The 17,427-nt window shown below is 40.3% G+C and overlaps 1 protein-coding gene across 1 annotated transcript in view; it reads right to left on the bottom strand.

The window, feature by feature from the left end:
- Positions 1–4,292: 4,292 nt before the first annotated feature.
- Positions 4,293–17,427, bottom strand: part of CADM1 (cell adhesion molecule 1) — a 284,990-nt gene continuing 271,855 nt past the window's right edge. The window contains exons 11-12 of the mRNA XM_074936535.1: positions 8,243–8,374; positions 4,293–7,179 (exon numbers count right to left, since the gene is read on the bottom strand). Coding sequence (XP_074792636.1) covers positions 7,061–7,179; positions 8,243–8,374 — 251 coding nt within the window. The 3' untranslated portion in view covers positions 4,293–7,060. The remainder of the gene's footprint in view (positions 7,180–8,242; positions 8,375–17,427) is intronic.

The following is a 17,427-nucleotide window of genomic DNA, read 5'->3' on the forward strand; positions in this document are numbered from 1 at the left end:
GGATTGATATGTTACAGATTGTAAGGCGCTCAGATACTATGGTAATAGGGCATAGTCAGGCACCACAGAGAGAAGGACATATGTTGCTCAGGTGACACTCATGTTTGTCTATAAAGAGCACATGGAAGAGTTTTAAATCCTGCTATTAAACTGCTTCCCAAGGCCAATGACAACAAAATAAGTGCTCATGCCAACAGGGATGGTGATAATTTCCCATCATCCCCTTGTATAATCCTCAATACTCTGGGTCCGGTTTTGCGGTGAAGCTGGGGAAGAACTGTGCAGGATGGGGATTCAGTGCATGACAAGGGCGGGCCTGCATTTGCGAATGAGGAAATCCTGAATCCCATCTAGTAATAAAAAATTCTCATCCTGAGGAATTCAGAAGTACTTTACAAGTCACACACAGCATATTAAGATCACTCACCCACTAATGAAATACAGGAGTCATTAGGAAGGAAAGAATATAAAGATACTATAACCAGGTGAAACTGAAGGGAGAATTTAGTTGGGCAGTGTTGGAATTTGACCAGGATATGGGGTTAATGCACAATGCAAAACTTCTAGTTTTATGGAAATTCACATAAAAATGTTCACATTTTGCGTTACTTTACATCCACCAAGTTTCATGATTATGCACTTTCAATTACATGGATTTTATTACACCACAAATTTGCAAACAAAAACTGACGTTCAGGTTTTTGACAGGAAAACCATCTTTGCCCCCAAAATAGAACCACCTTCATTTTGAAAACAAGCCCAACTTTGCTTAGTGAAATTTCCCACAAAGTGGGCTCATTTCTGAGTTTGTAGCAAAATGACAAGACAGTAAAGCCCTTGAGGTGTGTTTTTTTTTTTTTTGAAGTCTTGCATTTCTTCTTCCTACTTTAAACTCTCTCTCTGGGTGATCTCACCCACTTGCAGGGCTTCAATTATCAGCTTTATGCAAGATGCCTGAACATGTCCATTCCTGATTCATCTCCATTCTGCCACTTCCCTATATCAGCTTGTCTCCAACATCTCCTGGAGAGCATGCTGTAAAATCAAGTTTAACAGAACTGAACCCCTGATTCTCCCTAACTCTCCCCTCTCCTTACATTCACTGTCACTATGGGCATCCTCCCCCTAGCCCCCCACCACTCACACTTGTAATCTGGGAGTTATCTGCCCATCTCCCTCTCCTTTGACTCACACACACAGGCTGTATCCAAATCCAACCTCTTCCTGTCTCTCTCCCTTTCTGCACAAGTGAAACACTCGCTCAAGCCCTCAGTCTCCCACTGATCATTATATCCTTCTCTCTAGCATCTCTGACACCATGTTGTCCCCATAACACTCTGTTACCAAGACCTTCTTTGACCAAGATGACCACATCCCTCTCCTAGAAGCCCTGCTTCAGGCTACCCTTCCTCCCAAACTTCTGGTCTTTGCCTTTAAGGCCCTACATAACTCCTCCCATGTTGATCTGCTGCTTTTTCTTTCAGTGCCCCTCTGTCCTGCCTCAATGTCTTCTATGTCCACTCCACACAAGCATCCTTGTGCTGCCCTCTCTACTGTCTCCTGTGCGCAAAATGTCCTTCCTGAACTGATCTCCAAGGCCACTACCTTATCTGTACTAAATCTCTTTTGAAGACCGACCTCTCCCATAAGGACTTCAACACGAAACTAACCTTCCGATTATGGCTTTGTTGTGGGATATCTGGAGATAATTTATATATTTTAACTAAAGAAACCACTGTGTTATATTATCTAATCTCAACACTTACTACCCTGACCATTTTACTGCTACATCCTTCCCTTCCCTTCAACTTGCGTGTGTTCTTTTACTGTGTAGATTGTAAGCTCCTCAATGCAAAGACAGTGCTATAATTTTGGAAAGCATCTAGTATCTAAAGGGCACTACCACACACAGATAATTAATATTTAGTATACCACTAGTTAACTCTACTTCTGCAAAAAGTACCATGAGAACTTTACATGGTTTAGCTGATACAGGTTTACATGGCAGCCGAAAGACAACACCCTGCAGATAAGTATGCCCCACACCACGCTGGGGCATTGCATTCAGCATGAACTCAGAGGTAAGTAACTTTTAGTAAAGTAAGCCACCTAACTCAATTGCTGACTGCACCTCCTCCTGTACTTGGGGTCTGATTTGGAGGTCACCCATTCAAGTACTGACCATAGCCTACTCCTCTGCTTAGCTTGTGTGATCTGAAAAAAACAAACAGAGTATGACCACAACATCTTCAAGAACTATGGCGTTAGATCCTTTAGCCTCTGGAATCCAAGATTCTGTGACTAATATGCGATTAACATTTAATTTCATTCATATCTAGGAGGATTTCTTCACAATACAACCAATTGCATTTATGGTATTTTCTATCCCAAAGGTTCCTACCCTTCTACATAGATCACTGAACTCACCAATAAAATCCAGCCACCTCCCGAGCGGAACACAACAGACGTTTTACCGTGCACAGCCACATTCCATAGCAATTTAAAGGAGAAGGTGAATAAGATGGGTATCTAAATTGGCGTTGCAACAGGGATGGATTTAAAGGAGGCAGAATGTTATCGGTAATAAATTACTCTGTCAATCATTTTTCATCCAGTTCTTGAGTCAATAAATTGCAAAACGCGAACATGCCATTCTGCTCGGTGACAGCGTTCATTAGACCGTATTCTACCAACGGCTAACTGTTTGAATGCTTTTAAAAATTAAAGAGACTGAAACAGGTCTTTAAAAAAAACAACAAAAACAAAAACCAGACTTTCTTAAATTGCCCCAAAGTATGTTAACAAAGTAGCTACGGCTTCTCAGTCCACAACAGTTTTGTGCTTCTTTGTCCTTTATTATTAAATACATTAAGGGTGGGATTCTTCAAATCACCTAGGTGATTTAGGAGCACAAATCCCATTGAAATTCAATAGGACTTGTCACTTACATCACTTTGGTGCTTTTACCCACCCAAAGTGTGTGCAGGTCTGTGTGCATAATTGGTTTTTAGGGAATTGGACTACTATGGTTCTGGAGTTTCAGTGCCTGTGGTCTGGACGGGGGAAATGCGACTGCTACTGCCGTGCATAGGCTGAATCACTTCTTTCTGGCAGGCCATTTAAAAATAAAAGAAAAACCTTCCCTTTTAAATTCTGGAATTGAGTAACGCTGCTGTGGATACAGCATTCTGAAAGAAAGCATCAGGAAAACCTCTCCAAGGAAATGATCTCTTCTCCAGAGCAAGATTTCTCTTTTCAAACTTGCAGAAGGCATTGAAAGACGGCACCAATTAGAGCCTGTGTGTCCCCTTAGGGCCCTAACCAACATATTAGGGAAACTCATCAGCCAAAACAATAGTGAAGACTAAACTTCCCTGCCCCAAGGAGCTGGCTTCATTTTATCCTTCTGCCAATATGGGGAAAGAATGGCTGGAGCCTTCAGAAGAGCTTTAAAAAAAAAAAAAAGCAATGTTGACAGCACATGTTCAGAAATAATTCAGAGCTGAAGAAACTTTAAAAACAATTCTCTTGTTTCGGGAGCAACCATCATGGTTTGGTACATCCAAAAATGAGAGATGTTTTCCTTGTTCTTCAGAATACTCAAGCCGGCTTTGTGTGACGGACCCAAATACAGGGCTAGAGGTAGTACTATCTCCTCCAAACACACTGGAAATAAAGGAGTGACATCTAATCACCACTATATTTTTCAACTTTGCACAAGATGGGGTCAGAAATAAAAGGGGACTAACTCAGACATAGTACATGCCTTTGAAAGAGCATAATCGTAGTCAAACAGGGAAAAATGTCAGGCCATTGTTAGTGACAAGTTAATAAAAAAGGATGTTTAATTATGAAAATTGAAGGCATCTTTACACAAGCTATCCAAAATAATACAAGACACGTAGGTCTGTGATCACAGAAGGGACTTAAAAATACAAATCCACACAACAGCAGCATGTTCTGGCTGACTCGGCATGTTGTCTAGTTGCCCTAAATATTCCAAGGTGCTGTGGCTCTAACAAGCACTGCTGCCTTGGCCAAAGAACAGTGTTGGCTTGGATTACGATGGCTGCCTAACAACCACTTGTGAGTCAGAATAAGGAGAAAGAAACAGGTCAAAAGATGGGGAGGGAGGATTAAAGAAGGCAGATTTATTTCTAGGCGGCCATAGATCTTGGGGGAAACCCACAATAATTTTTTATATAAATTAATAATAAATTAATTGGAATTTCACCATAGGTGAGCCAAGAATAGGCTTCACTGCAACTGGCCACCATGGCTGTGGAGGTAAAGAGTGCAAAGTCAGATTAAAGAAGAGTTTTGTAACATTAATTTTTTTTATTAAGAAGACAGATATTTTATAGTACTTCTCTGTTTGTAAAAATGATATACATGAACCAATACAAAATGTGAATGGGAACATATGGATATGTATTTTCTTACACTGTAACATTGTCCATGGACACCTTAAAACAGAACTGGCCTAAGAGGGAAAAAGTAAAAAGGGCAGGTGAGTAAAGAACAAGCTTATTTGCCATCAGTTACACATCCTTCATCAAAGAAAAAGTAAGTTTGTTCTTTCTACACTCTTAAAAAAACCCTTATGAGCTAAACCTGTACAAAGTAATACTCAACACTACATTTCAACAGCGCACTGTATACTGAAGAAAAAAAATACATAAACCAATATACAACTAAAATCCATAATTTCCTGGGGTTTTGTTTAGTTCTCTTCCAATGTGTGGGGCCGAAAATTTTGCAATCTACCTGAGACGGAAAACACCAATCAAAACACATGAACCTGAGACATGTCAACATTGTAAGTCAAAGTTACATTGGTAACACCGCACTACTGTACACTTTCAAAACAGAAAGATGGGCTGGTCAAAAAAAAAAAAACAACAACAACGCCAATTCTGTGATCAGTGTGTAAAAAAGCCTCCCCCCAAAACCTTCCAATAAAATGCTAAATGCTTCTTGCCCTTGGCTGTGGTTTGGCTATGGCCCCAGCTGGTGCTGAAGGCTCAGAAGGGAGCTTCATTTGACAAAATTTACTTTCCTTTTGTAGATTCTGAGGGAGGGGAAAAGACAAAATACTGCTCAAGAATGGATTTGTTTTTTTTCCCTTTTACATGCCAACCCGTTCCCAAAAGGCTTTTGTGTTGCAGTGGTTCTGCCAAAAAGTTAAAAAACAAAACCCACAATTTAAAAAATGCTTCCTAAAAGCTCAAGAAGTTGTAACAGATGCAAATTTTTTCCCTTAAATAAATCAGTGTAAGTTTTCTACATAATGTAACAATAATAAAAATTCATCTTTCAAACTCCAAGATTACTCACTGAACAGTTCAGTATAGATATATATTTTTTAATGCTATCTTCTCATTGTGGACTGTTATCTGTAGGTCCATCACAATTCTAATTCACATTGTTTTTTTCTTCACCTAAACATTTTATAATCTGTTTTCCTTGCAATTTTTAATGCAAATCCCCACATTTCCTTTATCAGAAAAGAAAAGAAAAAAGGCAACTTCACGTATCCAGTTTCTCCCGAGGCTTCAAATCTAAAACATTTTCAAGGTAACTTATTTTTAGTAACTGTGCACCATGACTGCATTCATGCAAGGATCAGTAATTTGTTGGCAGATGGTTCTTAAGGCTGAGGAATGAGGCCAAGGCCTAGTGTATGAAAGGTAAAGAGATAAAAAAATACAACATTTGAGTTTTGATTAAGTGACTGAAAAAGCCTACATGCTGCTATTTCCACCTGCTCTGACCTTTGCAGAACTGAGAAACAGGGCACACCAGCATGAAAACAATAGCGACCCTTCTTCTGTCCCTCTTGCTTTGTCAAACCAAATCTTAAGGAATTAAAGTTTCACACAGTCTCTGGATGGATCTCTCAGCATGACAAATATCTGTAATATACAGTACATGCAGGCCAGATCCCACTGCCTTCCCTAACTAGCACAAAGAGAAGAAGGAGAAATAATATAAAATCTGCTCATTTAGAACTCTTTGCACACCATGAGGACTTTTCTTTTTCCAGCAAATTAGGCAGAAGTAAGGCCGATTGGGAAAGCTTGATGGAATTGTTTGGAACAGAAATAATCAGAGCAGAACTACCTCCCCCCCAGCCCCTTCCCTCCTGTGGCAACTCAAATTTGTCCACTTGCATAAAATGAACAGCCTTCATCTGTCAGTTCTGCTTAGGGCAACAACAAGGAGGATTCCTTCATGCCCCAAACTTGTCCAGACAGCATGGGGGTACCTCTACTGAGCAGTCTACAAACACAGAATTCAAGACAGATTCAATCTCACAGTGACACACCTCACTTGCAGATAACCCTGTGCAGTAATGTCTCTCCGTGGCCCACGGAGTGCATTTTCTGAGTCACAGCCTATTTTCTACTCTCCACCACTAGAAAGCATTTGAAACACGGGCAGCCGCAAACAGTTTTCATAGCTTCTCCATCCAAGCCTTTAAGACAACAGAGAAGAATGTAGTATGGATACACTGAACTGCAAACTACGAAATCTAAAGCGTGCTGGTTCTCCTCCGATGAGATTGAATTTTGAACAGAAAAATAGTGGTGTTAAAAGAAAGAAACACACTAAAAACAATCAAATCTATTCCAAGGGGTTCCAGCAGGCAATTCCAAAAGAGAACAGAAAGAGGAAAAAACAAGAAAAAAAAAACACACACACACACACACACAACCCGCTCCTCCCATCCCAAATAAAATAAAATAAAAATAAAACAAGGCACAGAATTTTCTGCAAATGACTTAACGAAACTAAATCCAAGCTGGACTTGGCCAAAAAAATAAAACCCAAACTGAGGTGTCGAACAGCAGAGTATACTTTACAAATAACATTTTTTACACAGCCAATCCCGGACCCTCCCAGTCTGACATTTCTCCACCCATTCGTTTAAAACAAAAAACAACAAAAACAAAAAAAAGACACAAGCTGGTTGCAACTTCCAATATCACTGTCTCTGTCATCTAAATTGGGCCAGTAACTGTCCACGGTTGGACACCTCATTGAAACCAAGGCGGATCTAGATGAAGTACTCTTTCTTTTCTTCAGAGTTGTTCTGTCCTCCTTCTGCATTGATTATAGCTGTGTCTGCGTCCGCTGCATCATCTGCTCCTTTGGCTTCATGAGTGAAGTATGTACCTGAAAATAAAGCAGTGAGGTTCTGTGACTCATTGATGGTCTCTGCATAGATTGCTGTAACACTGCCATTTGCTTTACTGTGAAGAAGCCAGGAGAAGGGGAGAAAAAGAACAACCACCGGAAGGAAGAAGAGAAGTCTGAATCTAGGGGTTCCGGAGGCGTTACTCAAGCGTAAATAGCTGTGATAGCATGAATCGGTGAGACAGCACAATGACCTCAGAGATTAAGCTTGAGATTTTTCAATGCTGCCTCGTGGATTTAGATGCGCATTAAGTTCAATGGGAATTGTGCATCTAAATTCTGCAAGGCGGCTTTGAAAATGACAGTCGAGGGCATTATAAAAAGGACACCAAGTAAAAAACGAACATCACTGGTTAAATAGTAGGACATTATATAATGACCCAGGGTGAGTCTCTCTCCATGACCGGGTAGATTGAGAACTGCCAATAATCACGCTTCCCCCCCCACACCTTTTAAAATGACCCATTTTGTCATTGCAATCAGAGCCTCCAGCACCGCCGCTCCCCCCCCCCCCGGGGGTGGGAACTTCAACAGTGACACTGGCAGCGCTCAGCAAAGTACATGGGAGGTCCCAGGAGCACATAGAACAAGTGAACATAATCAGCCTCCCATGTTGACCAAAAGGCCCTCATGCTATTATGAGTGGACTGAATAAATAACAGAATGATTTTTAAGTTACTTCATGCCATATAAGAGTCTGGAATGATATAGCCCCTCCCAGTACAAGAGTGCGCAAAAATAAATTAGTAAATTCTTAAGCATGTCATGCTCTTCCATTAGAGATGACATCTCTTTCATCTATCCTTCTCTCCCAATCCTGATGCGCTTTCCCTCTTCTTCTCTGTGTCTATTAGGCTCCCCCATCTTGCTTTTAGCTTCCTCCCATCCTGTATTTCTGGATCCTCTTCTACTATACAAGTCCCTCTGCTGTTTTTTCTGTTCTCTATCCTGCTGTGTAACAAAACACAGTGCCTTGTATCAGACCGTTACAGCTGCCACCACGCCAAGCCCTCCCAATGCTGTGTTTCAAGCCTCAGCTTACCTTTATGTCTTGCAAAGTATCGCCCTAAAATGATGAGCAGGCAAAGCATTGCGAACACCACCACGGCCACGACCCCGCCGATCACCGCATGGTCCACAGCCCTTATGGACCCTTCATCACCTGCTCGAGAATCTGTCGAGAGCAGAAGAGGAATAGGAATTTGGGACTTATTACAGGGCGACTTGAAGGTTTGGCTGCAGTTGTGCCCAGGGTTGGAAAAGCTACACTTTTACTTTTAACAGGAGAGGGGTAAAGCACTGAACTATCCAGACCAGTGGTCTCAACCTATTTACCCTTGTAGGCCACATATGCAGCTGTGTGTGTGTGTGTTATGTGGGCAGTTGTGTGCAGACTGGGCCACAGGTTGAGAACCACTGATCCCGATGGATCAGTTCACACAAGGGTGCAGACAGGCCTGGCTGATCAGCTCAAGATATTTTTCCACAATGCAGCAGCAGAGTCAGCACTAACGCATGTGGAACAAGATCGGGAAGGAAAGGGAGACAAGGAATCATCAGCATCTTTTGTGAGGGTCTGCCACACCTCAGTCCCCAACTTCAATTCTCCCTCCCCCGCCCCAGATAAAGGGGATGATCTAACAGTTGGAGGCCAGGAAGTGCCAGTATGCTGACATCAGTTGTATGGAAATCTCAACAAGGCATTTATTTATATGAATGTTAATCCCCCAAAATTTTATTTGCATGGCGAATAAGTGATCAAGTCCTAATTTCAAAAGAAATCTAGGATTATGTGATTAAATACATTTTTGCTCAATAAATTCCATGATGCATCAAATAGCAGAACTCTCAATGCAAACCATAAAACCCTCTTCAAACACAGATAGCAAGCAATAATTGTACATTGCCTCCAACCGCTTTATTTTATTTATTTAACACCTCGCCATGCAATTAATTTTCTTTTATAAGCATCTCTCCCTTAGGATGCCAGTCCCCTAGAGAGGAATGACTTATTTGGCGGGGGAACAACTCTGAAATGAACCCAGAATGAGCTATGGCCATGTAAAATGAATGTATAGCAGTGTAAACAATTTTAATTTAAGAATGCAGCTACATCAACCCTTGCTGCAATTCTAATGGCAACCGAGATTTATAATGTAGTAAAAAACAATTATTCTCCCGTTGATTAATACATTAACATTTGGAATGGAAGCTAAACCATTGTCTCTTTTTTTTATTGAGTCAAGCACGACACCTCTATTAAAATGATTTACTACCCGTACCTTACAATTTAAGCACAGCAGCAACAGAAACGGTAAAAATCTTTTAACTTTACATGATTTGTGAAGTCATATGTGAAGGATTTACCATTTAAATCTTTCACTACAAGCAGCACATGGCCTATAAATCTGTCCCACATGCAGTTGCCCGGACACCTAAGAGAAATGCATTTCACCAGGAAGACTGAGAGTGCAAATTCAAGTCAATTTTTAAGAAAGATTTATCTCCGTCTCTCTCCAAATAACAGAGCAAATCTCTGAAGCCTCCACCTCTAATAATATTTGAAGTTTATCGATCAAGTGTACAGATCCGTGACAGCTAAAGGTAATGGTGCTCTTTTGAGCCGAAACCTGATACAATGTTTTCAGCAGGCGCTCAGGATTTACACTTTCTATCGACATTTCCAATTCTGTTCTAAGATTAAGTACTGAAGGATGTAAGTAAATAACTCGTAACCGAGAGCTCCATAAAATGCATTTTAATTAAAACAGTTTAAATTAAAAAGAAAAAAAAATCTTAAAGTGTTTCTTCAAGTTGCCTTTTAAAAGTAACAGAACAAAACGGGTAGAATTTGCATAGACTATGGAATGCCTAGGTTTAATTAGGTCAAAGTAGGTGCACATTAAACGACAAAATGAAGAGCAGCCAATTAGACAGAACCATGTTAAATAAAATCCCCTTCAGCAATATATCTAATACGTTAAACTAAGTGTGGCAAAAAATGTTCTCCTGTTAGCCAAAAGCTTTCACTACTAGGGTAGCTCTGGCATGATATATATACAAATCATTTAACTAGGATTAGAATGTACTAGAGAAATTTAAAAGCGTGATATGGGTTAAGACTCGGTGTTCACAACACAGTGCCTACAAATGGCAGGTATATCCCATATAGGTTATTCCTTACAACTTCATGATTAGAAAAATGAAATGCAAAATTATCTCTAACATAATGACAGAGTGTATCCAAAAGGACAAAACCTAACAGGAAAGCAACCAATGAAATATTTTACTCAGTTGAAAAACCATAAATGTTGATCTCTCAATGAGGAGAATTAACTAATCTTGACCTGCCAAGGATTCCAGATCCAATCAGTTTTTCCCCTCAAGTCAATTTTTCATAGCTGGGTGGAGACAAACAGGAAGAAGATATTTACAATACAGAAGATACATGTACAAAGGTAAGCAATTCAGAGAAAGGTGCAGATCCTGATAACTAAGGGCAAGAAATGGCTCCCAGTGGCTGCAAAATATACCCTGAAAAAACTTCTCCTAGGAAGGGCATTCTCTATTACTCAAGGTGCAGACACATGCCTTATCAGAAAAATCCATCTGCCTTTGCTGTTGTGGCCAGAGGTGTAATGACCATGATTACTGACAGCTGCCCCACCCAAACGTCATGTCACCTTTGACACCTAGACTGCAAACATACTAGGGCAGGGACTGTCTGTTACTTGTCTATATAGAACCTAGAACCATGGGGGATCCCTGACCGGTGTTCTAGGCAACCATTCTAAAATCATCTCATTTCATGATCCAGCACAACTATTTAAGGTCTTTACAAAATTCCACAAGGCAACCGAAGTTGGCTGATCCACTCAGTGGTCACTTAAGACAGGTTGCACTGTATTTATCAGTTTAACCAATTATTTTTATTGGTTCTAAAATCTACAGGCACGCTTCACAGCTACTTACAGCAGAAGCACACCAATTCAACAGGTATCTTCCCAGTCCCACTCTGATCACACAATTAAATAACGTCCCACACTAACTCACCTATCTTCCCTAGTTTGTTTATTGCAGTTATATCAGTTAACTCTACAGATTGGTAACATCAGAAGTTATGATTTCCTAGTGCTGCATCCTCTCTGCTGGAGAGATGGGACGTTCCCCAAATTAAGAGTTAGGATTTCTTGCTGATGTTGGGAACAGTTAGGGCAAAGTATGCACATCAAAGCACATCTGTATCATGTGAGAGCACAGCCCAAGAATTGGAGCCAAGATGCATTTTGCTTGACCCAACACAGATGGAGAAGACGACAAATATAGGACCAGAGCTTCAGATGGTGTAAATCGGCCTAGCAACAATTACAGTAGAGCTACATTGGTTTACCCCAGCTGGAGATCTGCCCATAAAATATAAACTGAAGTGCTGCGCCAAAACCACAGGCCTGACAGCTCCATGGTGGTTTCTGTTCAATCTGTAATTAAGTCAAGAGCAGTGTCTTTAGTCGTGTCCCTGCTTCCCTGAGAAGTGACTTTCAAACACAGCTTGACAAACATTTTTGGCCAGCAGAGTTTATTAAATATGATTTTGTCCAATGGGACAGGCGCTATTTTTCTTAATTATTTGTATGGAAAACAATATTTTTCCAAGTATACGCTCCAAGTTTATTTTATTGGGTGTATGGCTAAATAGTCTAAATTTATGTGTTAATTAAAAATTAAATACAACACACTGAGGATGTCTAGTGCTTGCAAGCCATCTAGAGACAAATCTGGGAGGCAGTTAACAGTGTACTTTTGCCCTAGAGGAAAACGGCTTCATATTTGTATTAGATCATCAAACGAAAGGAACTTCCCTCCTACTCTGACTGCTAATACACTGGATGTTTATTCCCTAGAAATGCTGTACATATTACTCAATTAAAACAGTATTATCCAACCAGATGTATTTATGCACCTGCTCCCACTTCTCCCATCTTCACAAACAGCCTTCAGCTGAGGAAAGGTAAGTCACCTCTGCAGGGACTCTGCCAATGCACCTCACTCCCGACTTGCAGAACTGCCCTGTTACGTCTGTACTGAGTCTCCCACAAAGCTCTGCCAGTACATGCTAATCCTGTCTTGCAGCCCTATTATTCATATCCTGGGTCTTCAGCAGAGGCTACCAGTTATGTCAAATGGTGTGGCTGTTTCATAAAGTTGACAGATAGGGACTCAGCTGACTCCCTGATAACTCATCGCATTTGTGACCTAAGATAAAGTTTTAAACTCTGACTCCATAGAGCAGAGGCTCTAAACCATCAAGCTCCATCCTTTTGCGTACATATTTCATGTTTAGCAGCCTGCAGCCATTTTCATAGAGCAAAATAAAACCACCACTGCATCTGCTCTCTGCTTCATCTAGTCTCTCTCTGGGCAGTTTGGCTATTTGCTGTTTCGATCGGGAAAGAAAAATCAGGGGATTATTTAAGTTTTTTTAAATGAAAAATGGAACAACTGATGCAGTCTAACTGCCAGTGGGCATCCATGAATTCCTGCACCTTTAAGATTACGCTTGGCAGGCAAGGCCACTGTTGATCCGAACAGAGGCATCAAGTAAAGTATTCATTTCAGAAATCACCCTCAGCCCCACTCCCAAGTGGGTCAGTGTCTCAGTGATAGGAAGAAAAAAAGTTCCTGAAAGAACGAGTCATGGAAAAAATGTAGTCTTTCTTGCCTCCAGACAGATGGATCAGCCTTTCTGCTTTTATTTCCAATGCTTATCAGTGTTTTGAATGGGATTCTCAAGAAGAGGCGCTTACCATCTAATGGCAGGGGCTGACTGTGTTTAAGGACTTATTTGGCTTCCCGTCACCATACACCAGGGCATCTGGTGCCATCTCCTCCTCTTCCCCTGTTGTCACTAATTTCTTCACACCTTTTCGTTCTTCCTCTTTCCTCACATCTCCATATTCATGCCTTAGCCACCACTCACCACTAAGCACTGAAAGATAAGCATCACCTCTCCTACCCAATCCTACATACAGGACACCTAACACTAACAGAGTTTCTGACTTCTCATGCAGGAAGCGCTAATGAGGCTTTTCAGAGGGGCAGGTATCACTGGGGAATCAGTTGGTGGTATCTGACCCAACCGATCCTGAAATGAACCTTTCTGTTTTTAGGGATGACTGGAAACAAATTATATTCCTTTTATTTCAAAGTGTCACAGGACATCAGATCAAGCTATTTAATTTTTCCTATTAAATTACCCAAGTGAAAAATAAACAAACAAAAATTTGCACCTGAGATAGGAACTTACCTTCTTTTTTACTTGGTGTTTTAAATATAGGGAGTAAGGACCCCATCCTGTAGCTCAAACACACAAGGCTACTACAGTAGCAGACCTACATTATATCCACACACACGAACGCTTTCCCAGTTGGTAGAGCTCCTTCCTGGATTGCAGGGTCCGTGCATGCTGAGTTTTCAGCTCAGTTACTAGCCCTGAAGACCAGGTATTGTTACAAAAAATGATGCAAGCCCCTTCCAAGCAGGGGGGAGGCAAGGCATTATCCTAACACAGGGAACAGTCAATTATTAATACCAATTCGTTGTTAGAAAGAAAGGGATATTTTTGAGGGAGAGGGTGGAGGGGCAGAAGCAGCAGCTTTCCCAAGTTGGTGGCAGGAATAAAGATTTGACCTTAAAAAAAGGCATCTGCTGAAAAATGCTGCCCCCAATTTACAACACCCACTGTAGCTTCCTATCCGTGATAAAAAAAAAAATCAAACAACTTTATTACGAAGGGGGAACAGGCTAGATGACAGGAACTGACAAAATGCCACATAGTTTGCTAATCCTAATAAGCTATTCTTCCTTAAGATTTGCTTTGCTCAGCACCAATTCAATTACAGATGCAACAAATCCTTCTGACATTTAATTCCCTCTTGTCAGAGAGTAGGAAATGTATACATGCTCAGCTTTCCCATTAAGATGTTAATATACATTGGCGCACGCTGGTCTCTACGGTGAATAGCATTTTTAAGGGTGTGTTTGGTTGAGAGGAAGCAATGCAGGAAGGTAAGAAACAGGTGAACATAAAACGCTGCATGTTTCTCTCTGAGCAGCAGCTACTTTGCTCTGTTCAGCAGCTACTTTGCACAGTAGCAAAAGAAAAAAAAATCAGCCAACTTTTAAGTACGGTGCTTTCTAATATGTCAAAACATCTTAAAGGAAAACTGCAGTGATTTGTTTCACCACCACCTTAGAGGGCTATAACAACAACTTAATATAGGTTGAAACAATGAATTTTTAAACACTGTTGTACTGCCCCCATGGAGGGGAAAAATGGAGCTGCTGACTCTGAATTGGGGGCTGATACAACAGCAAACATCTCAACCCGGGGGGTGAGTGGGGTCAGCCTGATATGAACATTCTGCCCCCATTTAAAAGTACAGGGAATCGGAGACTTTGGGAGCTGTTACGAAGTTATTCTAATTGTCTTTTTTAAACTGGATGTGCCAACTGTTACATTATCCACAAATTAAGAAATAGCTGTGCTTTGACAGTATATTAAACCTGAAGTTTTCCTGGAAATGAGCATATCTGATAAACAGTAAACCTAAGGAAACAAGGAAATGTACTTTTGATTAGTATCTATTCGACACCATAGCTCAATTCGATGTACTTCCAGATTTCTGGGGAGGATAGATTAAATAATATAGTGAATAGTGAACCCATGGCAGTGTGCAATCTGTAGAATTTCAGTTCACTTTGCCTCCCTATTTTTCTGGCTTAAGGAAAAATTCATAGCGGCCTCATGTTTACCTTTTGTGAGAGGGAGGATAAATTAGGAGAAAAAAAAAAAAACAGTCTAAAGCACCATGTTGGACTCTGAAAATGATCAGCGAAACTGCTTATGCATCTCTTGATTCCAGACAAATTTCTGTCCAGCATCATTTTCACAGTACCATATGCAGTTAACAGCCGCTTTTAAAACCTGAATATCCTGTTAGTCTTTAAATATATAAATTAATAACAAACAACTTATTAACCCCAGGTTTCCAAAGTTGACATAGTATTTTGGACTTCCAGAGAAGTAATTGTTTGAAAACAACCAGAATACTGGAGACTGAAAAGAAGGGAGTGGATTTCTGTGGCAGTATTCGGATAGTGTGGGCTAAAACAGCTAGAGCAAGATTGGAGCTCTAGGCTAGATTGTGGCAAATCTTTTCCAGTTAGCTGGTGAATGGTTCTGTTTGATTCTGTATTTACTGGGCCATTTTTAGATGCAATATTTTATATTTGTTCAGCTCCTTTGAGTTCTTTTTTACTCTCTTTGCAAGTGGTGAGAACTCAAGCCTTCGAGCTTGAGAAAGGCTGGATAAGATATGACAATGGACTCATCACTTGCCCGAATTTAAAATCCCAGTCATATCTGATTTAGAAGTTAAAAAAACAAAAAACAAAAAAAGCAACAAACTTGTAAAACTACTGAAAACCAGTGACAAACTGAAGGTTTTATTTTAAAAATCTGCACAAGAACTGAAAGCCCTAGATGACTAAGTTCAAGTCCTAGATGGAGTTTAGACCTGGTACTTAAAACTGAGAAGCTGGGTTTATATCAACCCCTCCCCCTTCCACAAAACAGCTACCCCCACAATGAGTCAAGGTTCTTCACAGTAGCTCCCAGGGTGACTAAGGGATGTGGAAGGTTTATTCACAACACTCCCAACTCCCAGAGTGCATAGAAACTTTAGGTTCTGAACTTGATGTCCAGCACCACATCACCAGACCAGACTAGCCTCAAGGAATGTTTTTAACAATGCACCTTCATAGTGGTTCTTACTGCACTTACATGCGCTTCACCATTGTGGCTCATTAAGGCTCTGTTTCTACCACCTGGGGCACAGTATAAATAAAGCACTTAAGGAGATATAGTTTGTCCCACCTCTGGCTCAGGGAACAGAGTGTTTTACTCCAATGATTTACTGTAGCTGCTACGTCTATTTCTCCTGGTTTACATTCTGCTATGTAGACCAAGGTCTTAAAACATTTTCTGGGGGGAGAAATAGGGGGTAACTGACAGCTCTGAAGTTTCTTCTGTGCACATTTGTACTGTAAAAGCCAAAGATTGATAGATCTCTTCGTGCATGTGCAGCGTGGCCGTTAATTTCGGCAATTGAGATTTACCGCTGTACTCCCACAAAAATTTCTTAACAGCGCTTCCATTTCTAAGGGGAAATTAATTTTTAAGCTGTGATGTGGGACAATTTTTTAAGTCTGTTCGTAGCTACCATACTACTCATGGTTTTGCAATACATGGATTGTGCTGGGGAAGGGAAGACAAGAAATGGTTTTTTAAAAAAACCTGTAAGCCCAATAAATATCTTACTTTTAAAAAGTAAAGTTAATGAAATACCATTTTCAAAAGTGCATAAGTGACTTAGGAGACAAAGTCCCATTTTCAAAAGTGACTTAGGAGCCTATGGCCCATTGACTTTCAATGAGATTTAGGCTCCGAACCTAAATCACATTTGATAATGGGACTTTGGCCGCTAAATTACTTAGGCACTTTTGAAGATGTTACCCACTGTCTAAAAGGCATAACATGTAATAAAAAAAGCCAGTCCACCTCTGCTAATAATTAGGAGGCTAAACAAGAAAACAGTGACCATGAACATTTTCAAACTACATTTTCTATTGAAAGAAGTATTTTGGTTGGTAAACATGCTTTGTGGTGAGTTTTATCAAGCCGCCTATGAAAACGATATTAGTTGAAGCAGCAATAGGGTTTGGGTTTTTTTGTGCCTGTCATTATTTTGGAGAAATGTGTCATGTTCATCCATAATAGGGAAGGATTGGAATTGCTACCCGGATGCAGTAGGAATGGATGATCTTATTATTCATGACAACAGTTTAGCATTAAGTGTGCTACACCTACTCTAATTTATTGATGGACTGTTTAAGACTGGTGTTAACCTGTTTGTCTTGTATTATAATTGAATTTGGTCTCTAACTTAAACTATAGAAATTCAAGGAGTTCATCCTTCAATCAATAAAGCTCCTCTGCGGTGACCCATTTCAAGACAGCTTCATAAAAAATAATGTATCCTGTTTTAATAAATTTAATCACTATGACAGCTGCTCAATTTTTATTGGCTGTTTCTTCAGACATCTCTCTGCTAGAGAATGAAGCCACACTTACAATCAATAGTAATTGATTAATCAGCATCCCCCTTG

Source organism: Natator depressus, chromosome 22 (assembly GCF_965152275.1).
Source record: "Natator depressus isolate rNatDep1 chromosome 22, rNatDep2.hap1, whole genome shotgun sequence".
NCBI classification, from domain to species: Eukaryota; Metazoa; Chordata; order Testudines; family Cheloniidae; genus Natator; species Natator depressus.